This window comes from Xenopus laevis, chromosome 1L (assembly GCF_017654675.1).
Source record: "Xenopus laevis strain J_2021 chromosome 1L, Xenopus_laevis_v10.1, whole genome shotgun sequence".
Lineage (NCBI taxonomy): Eukaryota > Metazoa > Chordata > Amphibia > Anura > Pipidae > Xenopus > Xenopus laevis.
The window spans coordinates 103,206,708-103,227,769 of record NC_054371.1 but is presented as its reverse complement, the minus strand read 5'-3'; the positions used below and the strand labels follow the sequence as shown (position 1 = coordinate 103,227,769).

At 35.4% G+C, this 21,062-nt stretch overlaps 1 protein-coding gene across 1 annotated transcript in view; it reads left to right on the top strand.

The window, feature by feature from the left end:
• antxr2.L (ANTXR cell adhesion molecule 2 L homeolog) overlaps positions 1–20,622 on the top strand; it is a 114,058-nt gene extending 93,436 nt beyond the window's left edge. Inside the window, exon 17 of the mRNA XM_041561237.1 lies at positions 18,278–20,622. Within this exon, the coding sequence (XP_041417171.1) occupies positions 18,278–18,316 (39 nt within the window). The 3' untranslated portion in view covers positions 18,317–20,622. The remainder of the gene's footprint in view (positions 1–18,277) is intronic.
• Positions 20,623–21,062: the final 440 nt, after the last annotated feature.

The following is a 21,062-nucleotide window of genomic DNA, read 5'->3' as shown; positions in this document are numbered from 1 at the left end:
CCTTCTAATTAAAATTAATCTGATCCTTTGGGGGAAATTTACTAATTCGCCAGCGTGACATCATTTTGGCACTTTCCCGATTTACTAATGGTAGCTGGCGTAATTTCGCTGGCGTAATTTCGCCAAGGAGATAGACTCTGGCGTAACTTCGCACTCTTACGCCAGGTGAATTTTCAGACTTGCCTTCGCCACCTCAGACCAGGTGAAGTACAATAGAGTAGATAGGAGTTCCTCAAAAAAAAAGTTGAACATCTTCCCAAGTCCCAAAAAAACGCTGGTGTTTTTACCTATTTAAAGGGTGATAGACTGAAAAAGATCGGGGTACCCTCCTTCCCCCCTACATTTGCTAACATCTGGCACCTAAACTATACTGTGGGCACATGTGTAGGGCATTATAACAACTTTATATAATTTTATTAAGGTTCCCTGGCCTTGTGTAGTGTAATCTATTTGCTGCAGCATATACGGACATGTACTTTAACTGCACGCCGTATGCAAATTAGCCAACGTTAGCGTAACTTTAAACTGCTGAGCGTAATTTCACTGGCGTAATTTCACCAGCATTTGTTACCCTGTGCGCGACTTCGGATCTTCATGAATTATCGTTGTCCAGTCGAATTTTCGCCTGGCAAAGTGTTGCGAGGTGCTCGAAGCCAGCGCTGGCAAATTTTTGACGGTTAGTGAATTTGTCCCTTTGTGTTTTTTATTCTATGACATTGCTAAAGTAGGGTAACATTACCCTGCAAAAGTTTAACATAACCTATATAAATGGACTATAATGCTCAGATGCTACGTTCATGTGCTCTTTATTTTAAAACCTATTTCAGTATTCTTGTGATGCGATGAACAAAGAGTGCTTTTCTTATAATTCAGAGAAAACATTGTGATCAAAATCCTTATAACAATATTTTTATTCTGGTGTACTTCAGTTTTATGGAGATAAAGATTTGGAACTGAATCTGGTATTTTATTATACAATCACTATCCATATGCTTCAATGTATTTTGAGTTCGAGTAGTGTAAAAGAAAATTCACATTGCAGGGTTGCTAAATGTTGCCTGTCCTTACATATTTAAATAGAAAACCAGTCACTAAGAAACAATGGCAGTAATTAAGACACACAGGAACAGGGGCAGCAGGTTTCTAAGGGTTACTGTGTCTATCGAGGAGAAAGTGATGGGGGATGAAAGGAGGAATAGCATCTGACATTTCTGTGGCTATGATGTAAACACAAACTAATGAAGGCTTGATAGCTGAGTTTGTGAAAATTTTGGCCAGTTACATTGATTGTGTCAAAGATGCTCGTTTTAACACTGATTTCTAAGTAGTTTTAAAGGAGACTAGACACAATCTGTAACTAGGGATTTTATCCATGCTCATTTGTTCTATAACTGTTCTGTAAATGACATAAAATAATTTAATCTACACAGTGCATTTTACTTAATTTAATATTTGTGTTTATACATATAATAAAAAGCCAACCATAGTTGCTAAAGAATTATTCTCATCATTGGACTGTGATGAAACAGCCCCACATATTGGCCAAATTTCCAGGAATTTCGGGTGTAACAGAAATCTCATCCAAGCAATAAACTTTGAAAAAAGTATCACTTAAGCACTGGAGTTCCCTTGTTTTGTTTAACAATAACATTCATGCAAAATATTAGTTAAGTTCTATTCACATACTTATTTTAATCACTGACGTGTCTTTGTAAAATCTGCCACTGAACTGCATTTTATATTACAGCCACCAGGTTTCATACACATTCATAATTCATAAATATATTATATGCCATTCAGATTCACTAATTGCTTTTGCTTGAAGGTTTAATTCTAAACTAAATTTATTATTGGAAATAATCTATTAGAATTTAGGACAGGCTCTGTAAATACAATATAATATAATCAGTATTTGTTATGCTGGCCTAAAATAGCCTCTCTTCTTCATTTTTTACTTTTCCCATGCCCAATACATAAATACATTAGCACATTACATTGTTGTTTTGGCCTACAAATGATATCCTACCAGGGGCTTTAACAAACATTTGTTAGGCTTTTGTCTGTGACTTTTTATTTCCAGGCTCATTAAGTAGTCTCAAGACATAAAGGATTATTGCTTGCATAGCTCATAAGAACAGTTATTAGTATTCATGGAGACTGTACCTGCTGCCCAAGCCTAGTGCAATGTCCAGTCATACTTCCTAGGAGACTAGATGGTGGCAGGTGGGGTCAGCCCACCTGGGAAGGGGACAGCTGTTGGAGCCGTCTCCAGCTTTTGTCAGTATTAACGACCTGCATCTGACACCTCATTGTAGACATTCTTGTTGAATTGAATCTGAATAATTACTTCATGTCATCCTCTATTTACAGTAGCAGACGTCCCAAAACCCATCTCAGTAGCAAATGTGACAGAGAGTGAAGATGTTGTTTATTTTCTGCTCTGAGATTATTTAATAAAATTCAAGTTTAGTTGCTTACCCTAGGGTAAACAAACAGGGCTACCACACACAGGGGAAAATTCATTAAAAGGTAAATTTTCGCCAGCGAACGATCTGCCACACTTAGCGCCAGTTTTCCAGGCGCACATTCGTTACGAATTCATTACGAATTCGTACACTAATTCACTAAAATGCAAAGTTTTGTCTCACTAGTACTCCTACGCTTAGATCACTTTGAATAGGGTGGGTACATATAGGTCATATGGACTTCTTTATTAGAGATGTTGGTGCAAATTAGAACCTCTAATGCCTTAGACAGGAGCCCACCCTAAAACAAATGTGGCATGCCCCTCAAAGGGTTGGGAAAGAAATGTTAACACAAAAATCTTTAATTTGAATCTTCATACCTTAAGTCTAAAAAAAAATCTTTTAAACATTAAAGAACCCCATTAAATAACTCCAATAAAGATTAATTATATCTTACTTTAATTAAGTCTTACTAGTGCTCCACTCCTCCAAATCTATACCCCCTTTAATACAGCTCTAAACCTAGCTGGCCTTGGCTGCTCCTGACTGACATTACTTGCTACAGATAGTTTATCCACAAGTATCCCTATATCCATCATCTTTAGGGATCCATATACAGCAAGTTAGTCCCATTAAGGGTAGACATGATTTGCATATTTTTGAATCACCTTACATATATCAACAGCAAATCGTATCTGCCACTTAGCCACCTAGACATCCAGTTTGTCCAGATCCTGCTGCAAGGATGCCACATCTCGGATGGAATTAATTTGGCTGCATAGTTTCATATCATCTGCAAACACCAATGCATTGCTTGCAATGCCCATCCCCAAGCCATTAATGAACACATGATATCAAAGTGGACTAAGTACAGAACCCTATTCTAAGCAGAGAATATGCCATTGACAACCACCCTCCTTTAGTAAGTTATCTATCCTTGTATGAACAACATTACCACGATAGGCAGACCATAGTCCAAATAGATCACGATAGGCAGACCATAGTCCAAATAGATCACATCTACTGCAGCCCCACTGTCCAAGTTCATATTAAGTTCATGATATTTATATTATAATGTCATTCTCTAAAAAAGGTCTTAAAATACATTATAATTATATCATTTCTATATATATATATATATATATATATATATATATATATATATATATATATACATACAGTATTCAGGCATATTAAGCAGAGTTCTAAGAGTTATCCATCTTTCATATCCATCCTTGACCTGGTGGAGCTTCAAGCCTATGATCAAGTTAAATGTGTACATATTAAAGTGATAACTAATATTTTGGCATGACATGCTGTATTTCCCCCCAAAATGATGTACAAACTCCCCCAAACTTCTAGGAATGCACCACTATGAATACTGTCACTAAATGTGTTCTGATAAATTTCCCATGGCTTTTAAAATGTGTTGTTATGGTAGGAAACTCATTCAGACAAAGGGTATAGACTGCATGCAGATTGTGATCCCACCACCTCACAACATCCATGCTAACCACTGGGCCACTGGGCCTATATGTAATACTTAGCCATTGTAATATCTTATTGTACACCAAAGTTTATAACAATAATTACATTCTTATGAGGGAATGTAATAAAAAATTTACCTCTGCGCAAATTTAATATAGCTTTTGTGAACCCGGAAACTGTTTAGTAAACACTTCCGACAGTGGAAGAAATATTACGACACCTTCAATCACTTAAAAGTGAACAATTAAAATTTGCAATGCAATTAAGGAAGAATATTACATTGTGAAAGGTGAATTTTTATTCCTATTGGTGCGAATTGTTTTTCTGAATTGCATTGCATCTCAAATTTAATCTTGTCCATGAGTTTTCACGTGATAAAACTTTTTTTTTCACTGAATTGAATCTGGCCCAAAGTGGGGAAATGTGTATTCCAACACCAGTCCCACCAATCTACCATGGTACTTAATTTCCCAGGACACCTGGCAAGGAGTCGCACATCAAGATTTGTAGCAAAGACAGGAACTGCACTCACCTGGATTCCTTAAAGGGATTCTGTCATGATATTTATGATGTAGTTTTTATATCTAAATTACACTGTTTACATTGCGGCGAATTTGCGTGATTCACCGCCGGCAAATAAATTTGCGAAACGGCAGTGAAAATTCACTGGAGAAAGTTCGCTGGCGTCAAAAACAATGGACGCCGGCGCATTTTCGACAAAAAAACTGACGCCAGCATCAAAAAACTGACAGCATTTCGCAAATTCGCCCATCCCTATTCACAATATGACTTTAAGCTAAATAAAACATCAGTTATCTGATCATGTGTTTATACCTGTGTTTATACGTATGAAGTATTTGCTATAAGTAATTATCTGTTTTAAATGTATGAACCGAATATCAAACCAGATCAAACATTTTTAGCAGCATTTCAAGAAAGCGTGTTTGTTGCACATGGGTTATTAGAGCATCAGAGTATATATCTTTCTAACTATGCATGATGGGTTAATCCAAACAGATACAGACTTAAACAGTAATACACTCAAGCTTCTAAAAAATGACCTTGTTAAGTGATGGAGAGAAGCATACAGAGACAAAGCGTGCCTCTTGAGATGAAATTGATTGATGCATATCAAGTGAAGGCACTAAAGATTTATTATGTGTGGCAAAAAAAAACACAGATCTTCGCTTGTACAGTAAGTGCTTTTGACAACGTACACAGTTCAGGTTGATTGCTTATTGTAAGACTGAAAGTATTTAGCAGTTAAAAGGGATGTAAACCTTTCTTCCCTACTCTTTAGAGGGTTGAGACTACAACAGAACTGTACTGCTGGCCAGCTAGAGACCTAGGGGCTTATACAGCAATCCAGTTTCCATCTTAAGCCTACACGAACATTGCAAAGATTAAAAATGTACTTGAGCAGTAATTGGAAAGGATCTGGTCTAAGACATACAGTATACCCCCATATGTAATAAAAGGCACTAAGTTTGCCCAGGAGCAGTAACCCATAGCAACCAATAAGATGTTTGCATGGTGGACAGTAAATGGTACCTGCTGATTGGTTGCTATGAGTTACTGCTCCTGGGCAAACTTAGTGACTTTTTTTTACATAACCCCCATAGTTGCTAAACATATTTGTCCCTCCACATAGAAAGGATTAGGCAGGAATGTGTTATATTATTGTGCAAAAGCTATACTCATAAATAATTTGCTTTATATTGTAAAGTTGGTTAAACTGATATTAAATTGATCCCATGAGCTAATCATATATGAGCCGTTAGTGAAATAGTGAGCTAATCATATATGAGCTGGTAGTGAAATAGTGAAGAAACTTCACCCACACCTTACCAGTATGCCCTCTATTCAACATGAGTTGAATGAATAGGGAATGAGCTGAACAAAACTTTTTGCCTACTGTTTTTTCATTAATATCATGTTGAAAAGGAATACTGCCTCATTTAATTGTCTCAAAATTAACTACAATTCATATCTAAAAACTTCTTGAGTAGCGATGGGCGAATTTATTCGCCAGGAGCGAATTTGCGGCGAATTTGCGCGATTCGCCACCAGCGAATAAATTCGCAAAACGCCGTCAAAAACGGGCGCTGGCATCAAAAATGAGACGCCGGCGCCGTCTTGCGAATTTTTCGCCGTTTCGCGAATTTCGCGAGAATTTTCCTGCGAAGCCAAACGGCGCAAATTCACCCATCACTATTCTGGAGCTGATCCTATTTGCACCGGAGAATGGTGCAAAATCATAGTGTGACTTTATTGATATACATTACAAAAAGCCATTCCCTAATAGACATATAAGGGTGGAGCATTCTTGATGTATCGTAAATTTAGTCAATATATAGGGGGTTATTTATCAAAGTCCGCTTTTACCTTCTACAAACTCCGATCAAATCTGCTCTGGTTTTTTACGCATATTTATTATTACATTTTCCCTTAAATTTGCTTTGCGGGAAAAATATGATTTTCACGATTTTTTTTTAATTTTTCATCTGATTTTCACGATTTTTTACTAATACTAATACTAGTATAATACTAGCATTAAAAATCTTGAAACTACCCAGAACTTTGTATGTTTCTTAAAATGTCATGCTATCCCATGTGGTCAGCATTTGATGCAAATGTCATCATGCAGCAAAGCATATGCAAATTTATGTAAAAGAAACAGAAAGCAAGAGTACTGTTTTTTATAGACTAGCATGAACAATGACCAGGACTCAACTCTGCTGAGCAATGGTTATGTACTAAGATTGTCAATGTACTGCTATTGCATTTGCATTTGCCAATGTACTGGCTATTGCATTTGCTGTTGAAAGCAAACAGATGACTGGTTTGACCTGGACAAATTTTGCACATTCCATTGCTTTTCTGTACATGTAACAACATGATCAAGTTGCAGGATATCCTTTGCCTTTTTTTGCATCAATGCACAGGGCCAAAATGAGTTACCTAGCAATCAAATTACCTGACTATTTTAGGAGCACATTCTGCTAACAACATCTAATTATTAATACTATTCATCTTGAGTTATATTAAAGGATTCTTTTCTTTTTATACTTATCTGCCACCCTAATAAATACTATTTACGTGTGTAAAACAATTCTCCTGAGAGACTTGTAACACTTCTCATTCCCAAAATTTCACTTTTTACACAATGCCACAATATGAACATTGTAACTTTTTATGTAAAGCTAAGGGTTAAGCAAATAATTCTGGTTTGAAAAGCAACATGCCCTTATGTACCATTTTACAATGAATTTGCTTTCATGGAAAAGGCACTGAAGGATGCTATTTTTTTCTGAACAGCTCACTGATGCGGTTATGACCAGGAAACATTTCCTTGTACATTAGCTTCATCATTTAACTTTAATTTGTACCACCCTTTGGGATAGTTGGAGTAAAGCCCTGTGACCACTGCCTTGTCCAAATGGCAGACTATCAAATAAAAAAGCACACTTAGCCCTGACATCTTATTCCAATTACTCCTTTACTGCTGACTAACACAGCCTTTCTAGTTTCTGAATCTTGACTTTTTCTGTAGACTTCTAATAGAAATAAAGTTATAATACTGATACTTTCATAACATAATGTTTGTAAAACTTGTTTTTCTGATTATTTTTAAATATATGACAAAATCCTGCATAATTCTACTACTCAGCCAAACCTCAATGCTTACCCTATTTAATTACAAAGAGGTCAAAATAGACAATTATGAAAATAAGGAAAAGCCAGTTCAACTGGCAATGGTTCAGTCACACAGAAGACTAAGATGTCAGCTCTGTTGCATTGCTTTATTGTAAGTTAACCAAGTCTCTAAAAACATTGAACCCCCAATCCCCAAATACAGGAAGTATGGTTAGGTCGTCTCCCATAGACTCTTTTTTTAAACACTACCTTGTAATTGATTCCAAGATATAATTAATCCTTATTGGATGCAGAACAATCCTATTGGGTTTAATTAATATATACATTATTTTTTTGGTATGGAGAACCAAATTACAGAAATAACCGTATTCTGAAAACTCAAGGTCCTGTGCATTCAATATAACAGGTTTCATACTTTATATAGGGCTGAATTTCAATTTAACACATACAGGATCAGATTGCTTTGGGGCTCGCCCCAGCAGTGAAGACACATTAGGCACCTCAGGCCCCCCAAGCCCCAGCAACAACCACACTCCAGTCCCCAGTGCCTACCTTTTCCTCTGCTCATGCCCATGACTGGGGGCTGGGAGGGAATTTGGGGAGCAGTGCCAATAGCAGATCTGGGCCAATTGTGCATTTTTTCCTGGTGTCCAGCCAGCCCAGTCTGACCCTGAACACATATACTTAACCTACCTTACATACGTTGCCACTTTCAAATGTATGCATTCCTATAGCAATGCATTCCATTTTTTATCCTGGAAATTCTATTATGTGTCGGGCTACCCAATAGATAGAGAACTGATCTCTTTTATTAAGAAACATGCTCATTTTATCTGCTCCAGATGAATTTCCTCACTAATATTCAAACATGCCCACCTCCTGTGTACACATGGACCTGTGAAAGAAACAATCTTTACTAAATTTGCTGACTTGTTACCTGCAGCAATCTTAAAGATGTAGGACTTTAATAAAAATTTGACCTGGTTAGTTAGTTAGTTAGTTAAAAGCAGGTAGGATGTATCTGATGTATCACTCCCCCTATTGACCTCTCTACAATTAACACCTGCAGATCCACATGAATCTAAATCATGGAGGCTAAGCTGGCTCACTATACCCCAACTTGACTAACAATCCCTAGAGGGAACTAAGCACTATTCAGAAGCAAAATGAAAACACCCATGGCTCTTTGGATATCAGTCACAACAGAACAAACGCAAATCCCAAATCAAGAATAGAAACTCCTAGCTTTCCTATATTCCCAGTTAGATATTCAATATCTCTATGACCTATCTAACAAAATAGCCTGGCTAGATGGCCACACTATTATTACATCTTAAATGCAGGGATGAAGTGTAAATAACACACAAACAACTTATGCTAACACCTAGTTTACTTGGCGTTATGACAGGTACCTGATGTAGTATAGAGATGCTGATTAAGTTTAGTCAATCAACGTACCAAAGGAAAATTAAAAGTGGAATCAAACAGAGGGGCAGGTAAACAAAACAGTTACAACACAATAGACCCACAGGTGAACAGGAGTCAGGAAAATAAAGGTCAAGTTTAGACAGATCACAGCTGATAGCACTCAGAAACAACACCAGGCTGTCAGGGAAGGAACTGGATAACCAAGCACTGAAATCAAAATTTGACATAGTAAAATAGACCTGGCAGAGAAATCACACAGAAGCAATGACAAGATACATGCTGTGTTATTACAGAGGTACCATGTCAGTGTGACAACTCTGCCATCTTATGCAGATAGGGAGGCAGACATACTACAGCAATTATGAGAATGCAGCAAACCACAAAGTCTTGAACAGGGAAACCTGGACATCTTTATTATTTTTAATACGGGCTTCAAATATTATCTACTGCTCTTTGTGGCATGGTCCCAATTTGCATCACATGTCATTGATAGTGTAGTAAAATTCTGTAAATATATAGAGAGTGTCACAACCCTTTATGTTCCATTTTGGGACTGCAAAGAGTTGTGACTACTGGTGCTAGGCACACATTCCAATGGTCTAAAAAAAAACTCTGAAGAGGAAAAGGTCAAGAAGGTTTACACATACATGATAAAAAAAAGCTCTCTTTTGTATAATATTTAATAAGTAATCAAACAATTACTTTTAAATAATAAGCAGCTCTAAAAAAGTATATTAAAAAGCTTGGTGACCATAGTAGTCAGAGAATATGGTTTATTTATGAACACAAGGGCAAGGACTAAGTGCAATGTCCTAGAAAAATGGCAGTATTTAAGTGCAAGATAAAAAGATACTTAACCGTTACGCAGCCCTTGCAACATACTAGCAGCAGTCCACCAATTCACCTTGATCTTGTACATCATACACACGTTATGTTACATGCTATGTTTTGGGTGGCAGCTTTTAAGGTGGTTTACATTGGTTATACAGGGCACAGCTTTCTTAAATGTAAGAACTATGAAATATAGACAAAATTCTTCACTTTTCATGGCTTTATAAATTGTAGTTGGTAACTTGTAATATTCTTGTTAACTACAGTAGGAAGTACAATAGATACAGGTATGAAATCTATTTTTGGAAACTTGTTGCAAAGAAAGCTCTGAAATACTGAAATGCCATTTCTCATAGATTATTTTAATGACCAGTCCTTGGTTTTTGGATGATTTTAGTTTTCTTTGCTGCTCAATTGTATGAATATACCCCTTTATAATAGATCACATACTTTAATACAGTGGCTGAAGTTACAACATTACATACCTGCGGCATGTTTTAATGCCATATCTTTGTTACACATGAAGAGGAAAACTAAATAAATAAAATATGCTCATTTGTTTTAAAATTTCCATCGGTGACTTGGGAATGGAAAATATTCACAAATCTCGGCTTTAACCTTGCCAATTGCTGTATGCCTGTAAGTGCGCTGCAGTTATTTGGAACATTTTTGAGGTTGGCGCTGGCATCCTTTTGCTAGATTACATTTATGCATTAGTACCATCTGTGCTTGCTGCTCCTTCTGTGAAATAGCCCTGGCCAAATGACTGGCATATATCTGAATGTGCATTCAGAAAATAAATAAAAAAAATAGATGGTAAACTGACTTTACATTTTAAGCAAAATGATTTAGCAAATATGAAATAGAGTACAAATGGTAAAAAAAACTTAGATTAAGGGGGTTATTTACTAAACTCCGAATGCAAAAATTTGATTTTTTTTTTTTAATGGAATGGTATCTAGGTACATGACCATGCTAATATCTAGTATACTACCTGCAGAATTGTATAATTTACCTAATAATAATTTAATGGTTTGTGTTCAAATACAGAAAAATAATGTGACTGATTCTGTTATCACCATATTTCAAAACATCACAGAACTACTCTAAATAAAATAAATTAATCTGGGGTTTTTCAGCAAATCAATGGAAAAATCACAGCTACTTCATTGTCAAAGCAACAATTTGAAAACAATATTCTCCTTTACTGTTCTACCTTACTCAAAAAGAGGGACATTTGGAGATATTAAAAACTGTTCAACATACGTTCAACATCTTCACTCATAGCTTCTACCTTTTTTAAAACAGTAGACACAAATTCATATGTTGAGTATAGTAGTGGATGGATAATATACCCCTAGGACAGTTTCTTTGTATAAAATACAACTATACTAGGGAAGAGATATTTTTTCAGCAAGCAAAAATTATGAGGAAGAGGTTTCAGGCCAAGGGATATCAAAGTAAGGTAGCAGATAAGGCTTTAAAGGAGACATATAGTATAAGTGATACTCCTCCGTAATTTTAGTCAATAATGAATAGATATGGTGCTGGTTTCACTTTGGGCAAACAGTTCATATTATCTTAAAAATGGCCCCATAATTGGAGCTCCCTATAACTCTGTAACAGTCCCTGTCCATGTTTAAAATGATGGATGTGCATGTTCAATTTGGTCCTTGCCAGAAGCACAGTAGGAGGGGGATAGCCAATCACAGCCCTGTAGCCACACAGGCAAAGACAGGCTTCAGTTCCCTATCAGGTCAGCCTAGCTGATGATTGGTTCCTAAGTGCCACCAGCTCCCCTGCACAGCCTGGGAAAGGAGGCAGCAGGAAGTAGACAGATGGACAGGACTATTAAGGTTTTTGAAGAAATATTCAATAAATCAGCCCAAAACACTACTTTTTTAAGCACAATCCTTCTATGTTTAAAAGAGTGTCTCCTAACAGAGGCACAATGTACAACACAAAGTAGCCTATTGAAAATGAATTACAAAGTGAAGAAAGAAAAGGAGTGTGTACCTATTGTGATGAAGTATATTAAAAACAGTAAGGCCATCTATAAATTATAATCATTGGGAGGTATTGAAAAAGATCCAGTTTGTTGGAAAAGGGCCCAAAATAGAAACCCTAGCTGCTTCAGTTATTAGATTAAAGGAAAACAGACCAAATTTATCTAAATGGTAAACAATTGTGATATTCAGCTGTAATACATGTGTAAATTGTAAGATATCTAAACAGAATGTCATTAAACATGCAAAAGGGGTAGTCAAGATGCTCATATTGCCAGTCCAGATATTTAGTCTATAAGTTAATATGTAGATGTGGTTTGTGATACATTGACAAAACAATTAGGATATGGGATGATTTGAACCAGGCTGTTCATGCTCGGCAGCCATCAAATTTAACTGAACTGGAGGATACCATTAGGATAGAAGAATATGGTGGGGATGGGCAATGAAAAAAGCAAGATAACTTATCAAAAATGGCAAAACAGTGCTATATCTATATTGTCATTTCTATTTAGAACATAACGGGTTCTTTGAGGGCACTAAAGTTATAGTGCTGGCAGATCTGTGAATTGAGAAGAGGTAGAGATTTGAATAATATACTGGTTAAAGGGCATGGAAAGTCTAAAATAGAATAAGGCTAGAAATGCTGTATTTTGCATACTAAATATAAACACGAACTTACTGCACCACAAGCCTAATCAAACAAATAATTTATGCTTTCAAAGTTGGCTACAGGGGGTCACCATCTTGTAACTTTGTTAAACATCTTTGCAAGACTGTGCACATGCTCAATGTGGTCTGGGCTGCTTAGGGATCGTCATAAATAAAGCTGCTTGAGTTCTGCATGGCTGGGAAGTAAAGCGGGGGCTCCCTCTGCTGTTCATAAGTATGATTGTTTTCCTGCTCAGCAGTTAGGGACCATCTGACAATTCCTATCCACAGCAGTAAATGAAGGGGAATTTCACTGCATACAGACAGGTTTCTTATAAAAATGGTACACATTTTTTAAGTAAAGTATATTGGAGTTAGGTTTCTTTTTCATTAAAGAAAGTAAAAATGGGATTTTATTTTTTTGCCTTTACATGCCCTTTAAGAGAACAAACAGTTATTTTTGGTTTTTATAAAGTGGCACCCTTTGGCCTATATGAATCAATTGAATTTTTTTAAATCATAAAAAAACAAAAACAAAAAACATTCTTTAAGATTTTCCTGTTTTGATGAAATGTGGAAAATGCCTTTAAGAGAGACGAGGAATGGGTAAAGTGTTTTGAATGAAGGTGAAAATAGGAGTGTATGACTAATCATTGTGAAACAGATATCCTTTAAATCATTGTAAAGATTGTATGTACTGTTTGATATGTACTGATATATAGTGATATGTACTGTCTGATAAAGTTCTTTATGAGAACAAAAACTGAGCTATATCATCCACCATCCATAATGGAAAGATCCATTATCTGAAAAACCCCAGGTACCAAACATTGTGGATAACAAGTCTCATACCCGTATCTCCTTTTATGGATAAGTGCTGCTTTCTACCTTACGTACATTTGTCTGATTGTAGATACAGGCGAGGGTTAATTTTTATTGCAACCTCCACAAAGGTCATACCTGGGTTTGGATTATTTTTTTAATATCAAATATCACCCTAGCAATCAGCACCACTTTATATGCCGACTTGCAAACATACAGAAAATAGTAAATGAACAACCACATAATAAGAAAGAAACCACATAATAAGACAGATTGCATTTACCTTGGATTTTTTGGAATGTCTACATCATAAAAGTTATTATAGGCACTATATAAAGCATTACACTTCAATAATGTTCTATTTAGACAGTGTCAAATGTTACTAGTTTACTATTATGTTTTTATTTTTTGCTGTTATAACTCGGAACCTACTGGGAAATATTTAGAGTAGTCTTTGCATACTGATAACTTAACAAGCTTATTAGCCTGTCATCATTCAATGTTCTTGTGTTTTATTGTTCTTTTGGGAATTATTTAAATGTCTGCATAAACTTTGAATGCTGTTTTAGTGTTCGCTGGTAATTAATAATTTCGATAGTGCTTAAACCAAATTATTTATATTAATGACACAGGCAAGCAAAGCCTGCACTTTCATGTGCTATACTACATTTAGGGGGTTATTTATTAAAGGTCGAATTGTGTTTTTCCCAAAGAATTTTAGTTTTTTCAAGGGTATTTTCACTAAAAACTTGAATTTTTTGGGAAAAAAAATGTATTATACCCAAAGCTGCTAAAAGCCTGAACTACTAAAAGCCCAAAGCTGCTAAAAGCCAGAATCTGTAAAAACTCCAGCTAAAACCTTTTGAGGTCATGTAGAAGTCAATGGCAGAGAGCCCTTGAACCATGATTTTCGAGTTTTTTATGGTGGTTTTCACTTGAAAAAGCGATCAATTCAAGGGATTGAAGTTTTTTTTTAACCTATAACTCGATCATTTTGAGTATTCGCATTTCTCCCCACGATTGCATTCAATCAAGTTTTTTACATTCAGGTTTTTTCATAAATAAGTAAATATTCGAGTAGTAACTTTATTCGATGTAGAAAAAACCTTACTAACCTCACAAACTCGACCTCTGATAAATACATTTTCATTTAAAAAAAAAATTAAACCTTTGTAATTAATGTGGTATTATAAGCAAGTTGTATGAGTTCAAAATAGTGGAATGTGTTCCATGCAAAGCTATGTTGTACCCTGAATTGGTTATATATGTTGTGTGCCAGTACATGGATGGAGCAATTGCTGTTTTCGAACTATCTAATGCAAAGTTATATCATACCTGCAGTTGGTTATATATGCTGTGGGCCAGTATTTTGTGGACCTTTAAAGAAACAGTAACACCAAAAAGTGTAAGTGTTTTAAAGTAATTAAAATATAATGTAATGTCTCTCTGCACTAGGAAAACTGGGGTGTTTGCTTCAGAAAGACTACTATAGTTTATATAAACAAGCTGCTATATAGCCATGGGGACCGCCATTCAAAGCACAGATTACATAGCAGATACCCATTGTATTCTATTACAGAGCTTATCTGTTATCGTCTAAGTAGCCTGTGCCTTTTCTCATTTTTTAGCTTGAATGGCTGCCCCCATAGCTACACAATAGCCTGTTTACATAAACTATAGTTGTCTTTCTAAATCAAACATAACTTTTTTTGCAATGTATAGCAACAGCACATTATATTTTAATTACTTTCAAATAATTGTATTTTTTGGTGTTACTGTTCCTTTAAAGAAACTGTCTGATGAGGCACTGGTAGCCCAACTATACTTTGCCACTACATATCTATTAGCTAAATCAATAAAGTCCTTTTTTGTCTGATTTATTTATTTTAGTAGGACTGAGGCACAAAGCCCCCAATCATTGAGTCCTACTTTTTTTTTCTTGCTGAGAAAAACAATGGTATCACCTTGTCTGAAAGATTTGGAGAATGTAGTTGCTCTACCATTTACATAGCAAATTCTCACTGAGACACGGCCTCCCTGGATTTTCCTGCTTATTTGTGCCAATATATTTGGCACTAAATTGAATCCTAAACTAACTGTTTCATATCTTTTGCAATGCTAAGTATGAATGAAAACACAAACAGAACCTTGAAAAGATAGTACTGAGAATTATCTGTGCTTCAGAATAGGGGCCCAAACCAGAGCCCACCCACCTAGGCCAGGGACCACTGAGAAAAATATTCTGGTACACCAGCAAGCCAGTTCAGTAATACCCGTATTGCAGTTAAAAAATAGTATTACATTATTAAACTGGATTTTAACTGCATTCAAAATGTATATTTTATATTTTGTTTACAAAAAATGAAAAAATAAAACTTGTAATGCACTGTGATATTTTATTACCAGAAATTTGTTGCAGCCATTTGCCAGAGTTGCATTGTCTTCTGTCACTGATGGGACTATGGAAATCAAATGAATCTTGGCATGTAGATTCTTTAGAGGACCCGGTGGTCAATGTCATTAAAAGTGAATTCATTATGACTGCGATGGATCCATCTATCAGGTTTTACTGTGAAGGTTTCAGTTGATGAAGCTGACAGCTGGATCACAGTGGCATCTAGAGGGCTGTTTTGTGCAGTATTGTGGCATAGCAAGATCTTTGTTCTGCTAGTGTAGTTCTACAGTTTAATATTCCTTGAAAAGTAAATTATTGAAATATTTCCTTTTTTCCATATCAGAATACAATTATTCATTAAATAGTGGCCACTTAAAAAACAGAAAGTTCAAGCCATAAATAAGAATATCATGCAGTTCTAATATCTGCAAGTAGTATCTTAAATGAAATATTAAGCAGTGAATTGTATTAGCTTTCATCTGCCTGAGGATTTAGAAATGCAAATAATATTTGACAGTAAAATTGTATTTAATCTATTTGTTAAGTGTATTAAGGATTATTAAAATGAAATATTTATTACATATATGAGGATAATAATCTGTGTATGTTACATTTTCTTATAGTCAAACCAGTGGGCCTTATATGTCAAAAATCTATTTAAGCACAATTTAAATACATTGGACATGTTTCTACTATTCCTTTACATCACACTTATTTTAGTAGGCCAAGCAGCCATTTGGCATCTCTGAAATTGCTATTTTTATACTACATTGTGTACAAATCAGTGTCGTAGTTGCTGTATTTGGAAGGAACAAAGGTTTCCCAACCTCTCAAACCCCTGCCTGCTCCCTAACTTGTGTATCATTAAAACACATAAAGAGCACAGAAAGGTGGTGCCTGCGACGAGCTCCTGTCTTTACTGCCTGCTCTAAAACACGGTAGGTAATGGCAGGGATCTGCTGTGCCACCTGACACTGTTCTCTGCACTGATCACTGTTTTCTTGATCTGGCACTCAGAGAGCAATTCCCAGGGCATAAATATATCTTAATTGTGTATTAAGGGGAGCATTCTTATACCTCTTAGCGCTCTAGCATTTTTGCCAGGGGAATAGCCTCTTATGTTTGTCCTGGTAGCCAAACTTGCTAGGGTTTAAACTGTGCCATGAAGTGTTGGAGTTTAGACTGTTGCATCAATTTGTGTTCAGATGTCATCAAATGCTTTGGGGCTGCTGTGTTATACAATGCTAGGGGATGGGCCACATCCTCAAATCCAAATTTCTATATTAAAAAGTTTTGTTTACTTTCAACAGGATATGTTTGTGGGTGCACTCATGGGCAGTGCCTTGTTTCTAAGTGGGTGGGCATTCATTTTTTGGCACATCATCCTTCTTTATTTTGTGGCCATTTCAAACACTGCAAATCTCCAAGTGTAACTTTATGTGACTTTTATGTAACTTATGAAACTATTATTGCTTTTAGCGTAAAATATATGTACAAATTACCAATTCATTATAATGGAGCAGGCATTTGCTAAGTAAAGTAACATTCCAAAAAATGCAACAACAACAAGAAAACCCATTGCAAATTTTTTTTTCAAATTGTTATCTGCATAATTATCTTACTATCTCTATCTTACTAAAAGTGAAATGGACTTTAACTATTCTGTTTGGTTTAACCATTTGGAGCAAAATTCCATGGTCAACTTATATCTCCTGTACTATATTTGTGATAGTAAAGAGTTGTTTTCTACTTCAAATAAACTCCCATTTAAAAATGTTTTACTTATTTATGAAATAATCCTAATATAAAAAACTTGATTGAATAAAATTGTGAATAAATTAATAATTTAATGAAATTTCTTGAAATTTCTCAGCATTTTTAAAAAAAAATACACAAACACTTGAATAAATAGTTTGAATTTTCAGGTTTTTGATTTTTTTTTAACTTTATAAACACTTGATTTGAAGTTATAATTCACGCTTGTGAATTTTAGCAACAAAAACTCAAGTCTTGGTAAAATACCAAATTTTAACATTATTAAATGAGCATTTAAGAAGAGCATGGTTGTGCTTATATCAATTGGGATTAGTGCTGCCCATTGGCTAAGCCAATGCACAACCACTGACTTTTTGGGGGTTACAATGGCTCAATGACACATTATTTTTACTTGCAGTGCGGGATATGTTTACTTAACTTGCAAGATTACCTGTATCATAGTGTATGATATATTGTGCTTATTTTGTGGAGAATTTACAAATATCAATAAAGAAATCATATGTTTAAAAAACAAAAACTAAAATTTCGTTGCATAAGATTGTCCATCTGATCACTGTGCTCCAAGTAGTTATTTATAGTTTTATAACATTACAAAATGTATATGTCTATAGAGTACAATTACACAACTATGATTTGTCCACCCTGTTAATACATTGTTAAGGATATCAATAAAATGGCAGTAAATAATAAAAATAAAGTCAAATAATGTTGGTTCTCAAACCTGTCTAACCAATCTGCTTTATTGTTGTTTTTTTCAGGGTCGCTGTGTGAATTTCTCAAGAGTCCCATCTAATTAAAGCAGAAAATACCCAGCTGCCTTGTTTGTTGACAATCAACAATCACATGAACATGCCTCTGAATATCACTGAAGATTTCTTGCCTTCCTCTGGAACACTTGCTAAAATTTAAATATGGTTTTGCACAGCTAGCCTTTGTTATATTTAACTTTTTTTTTTGCCAACTCACAGTTTGTAAGCATTATATTGCAGCTTGATTTAAATCAAAAGATGCAATATACTCATAAGTGACAGTGGAAAACCAGCCAGAAGTCAACCAAACAATAATGGCCAGTGGACATTTTTTGGCCATTAAATTTCTCTATTTGGAGAAAATAGGCTGCTAGCATGCAGAGCCACTCTTTCGACTAAAATATGCACTTCAGGCCAAAAGCAGAGTAGATAGTTTCCACCAGGCCAAGCAAGAACAAAAGTCCACTGTCTTAAGGCAATGTCATATAACAAACCCTTTCCAAAATCTCTCATCGCCATGTGCCTCACGGGTAAACTTGTGGCTTAAATTTTGCTATTGTAGATCTGAAAAGTGCACACGCTTGACAAAATATAGGTTGGGTGTCTGAAGGTATTAGTAGGCACTAAGATTTTGCCTTTTCCATTTTAGAAGACACTTTAGACAGATAGGAAATTATCAGAACATTATTCTGCAAGCAAGCTAGAGATGCTGTGGTAAGTTTGAGGGACTGCAATGTCAAGATGTTGACACATTGTCTGCAGGTTAATTTCCCCTTTCCTATAAAGTATAGATGAGCATAAAGTACCTTGCTTTACACATAACATGTAGCTCTGTTCTCCACTCTACTTTATATGTGTATTTTAGAAAGGAAAAAAAATCCAAAAAGCTGACATTGTAGAGGATTCAATGCCCCCCTCCCCAAATCTCCAAAGGCTCTTCATCGTCACAATTCAGCAACTCTCTTTGCATGAGAATTTCAAAGTTTAATTAATATAATTAAAGGCAACAGCAAGCAGCAGCCTGTGAAGATTTTGCTCATCTTTTTTATGTCTTTTGACATTGAATGACCTACCACTGTATGCGCATTACTCACATTTCGAAGGGATTGTGCATTGGCTATGATTCAGCAGTGAAAAGACCTCCTTTCCTCAATTGATAATAGGCACACAGAAGAGTGCCACCCATCACAAACAAAATGTATACATTATAATATTTTGTGAGGAAAAACAGCGTTGTGTCACGTTGACGATCCTAAATTATGTTAGCGTGAGCGGAAACACTGTGGGGGAGGAAGGAGACAGCAGCTGAAGAAAAAGGCTCAAATGATCTAGTCACTTTCGATACTGTACTTCAGATGCAAAATGGATATTCGAGTCGAAACCTGACAAAGCGCGCCTGCTTTGATGTGAACTGGTATAGACAATGACCAGTGGCTGGGTCAGTGGGATGTCTCTGTGCGAGCAGGGAGTCTTATCAAATGACACTAAAAATAAGTTCAGCAACCATCACATTTGAGGGGAAAAGGCGAACATTTCACATTAGGTGGGCATGCATGTGCGCAAAATGGAAGAACAAATAAGAGGCATCCTGGGCTGAAATCTTCTTCAGAGTTCCAAGGGACATAAATTATTCCATTGGTCAATGTCCAAATATGGCACTATCTAAAGCGAGCATCACTAGGATTGGCTTTATGCTTCGGTTACTGATGATATTTAATTCAAAGTGAGTGAAAATGCCCTCTAAATGGTTAATGCACAAATAAATGCATGTGTTTACACATATACATAAACATGCATATTCATTACAATACCCTAGTTCTTTGTTGAGCCTCTCTGCAGTGAATATGTTTATGCTTCCAAAGCCATCATAGCTTTTTTCCTCGTTTCTAACCTTTACATTAAAAATACAATAGATTTAGCAGTATATTTTATATTTTTTATGTATACAGTACACTGTTCAACTCTTACAGTGAGACAAAATTTGCAAAACAATTTTGCTGTGTAGTAGCACAATTACTTTTGAAGAGATTTTTTTTTCAGTGAAATGTTATATATTATTGCAGTGTTAATACAGAACATTACCAACTCACATATCTGTTACTTTAATGTTTATTTTAATATTTAGATGTGTAGACTTTTTAAAACAATGCCTAGTTCATTTGGTAGAAATTACTTCCCAAATATGCTTAAATATGTTGTGCACATATTTGGAATAACGTTTGTGTATCAAACTAAACCCTTTATCAGTTGCTATATTTTTCTTTGGCTCAACTTTTGTATGTTGCTAACCATCCATAAGAATGTGTGCGCTTTGGGTTTTTTTTTTAAATTGTAATAAAAGACAATTGAATTGACAGAACTTTGTTTATTAAACAACCAGATATTTTAGAAAATAGGGGAAAATGTACATGCTTCAATTTCTGGGCCTATTTTTATAATACTTTTTTAATACTTATTTAATTGTGCTTAAAGATCTACTTATTAGTTACCCTCACTACTAAATTGGTTGTGTATATTTTACATTCAAATGAGTTGATAAGTGTATTTAATCTGAGCTATTTTATTTTGCACGCAAAAATAGTAGTAGATAGACCTGTTATATTCAGTTGATATACAGTATAATAAAAAAGATCCATGGATAACAGGTAAAATATATATAGTGAATAAAGTACCCTCTATTGTAAAATATAAGTTACCGAAGAGTTGCCTCACGAGGAAACTCGGTGCGATTTCGGAAAACGAAGTGCAGCATGTAACGATCGACAGTGTTTGGCACCCTGGACGCAAATTTGCA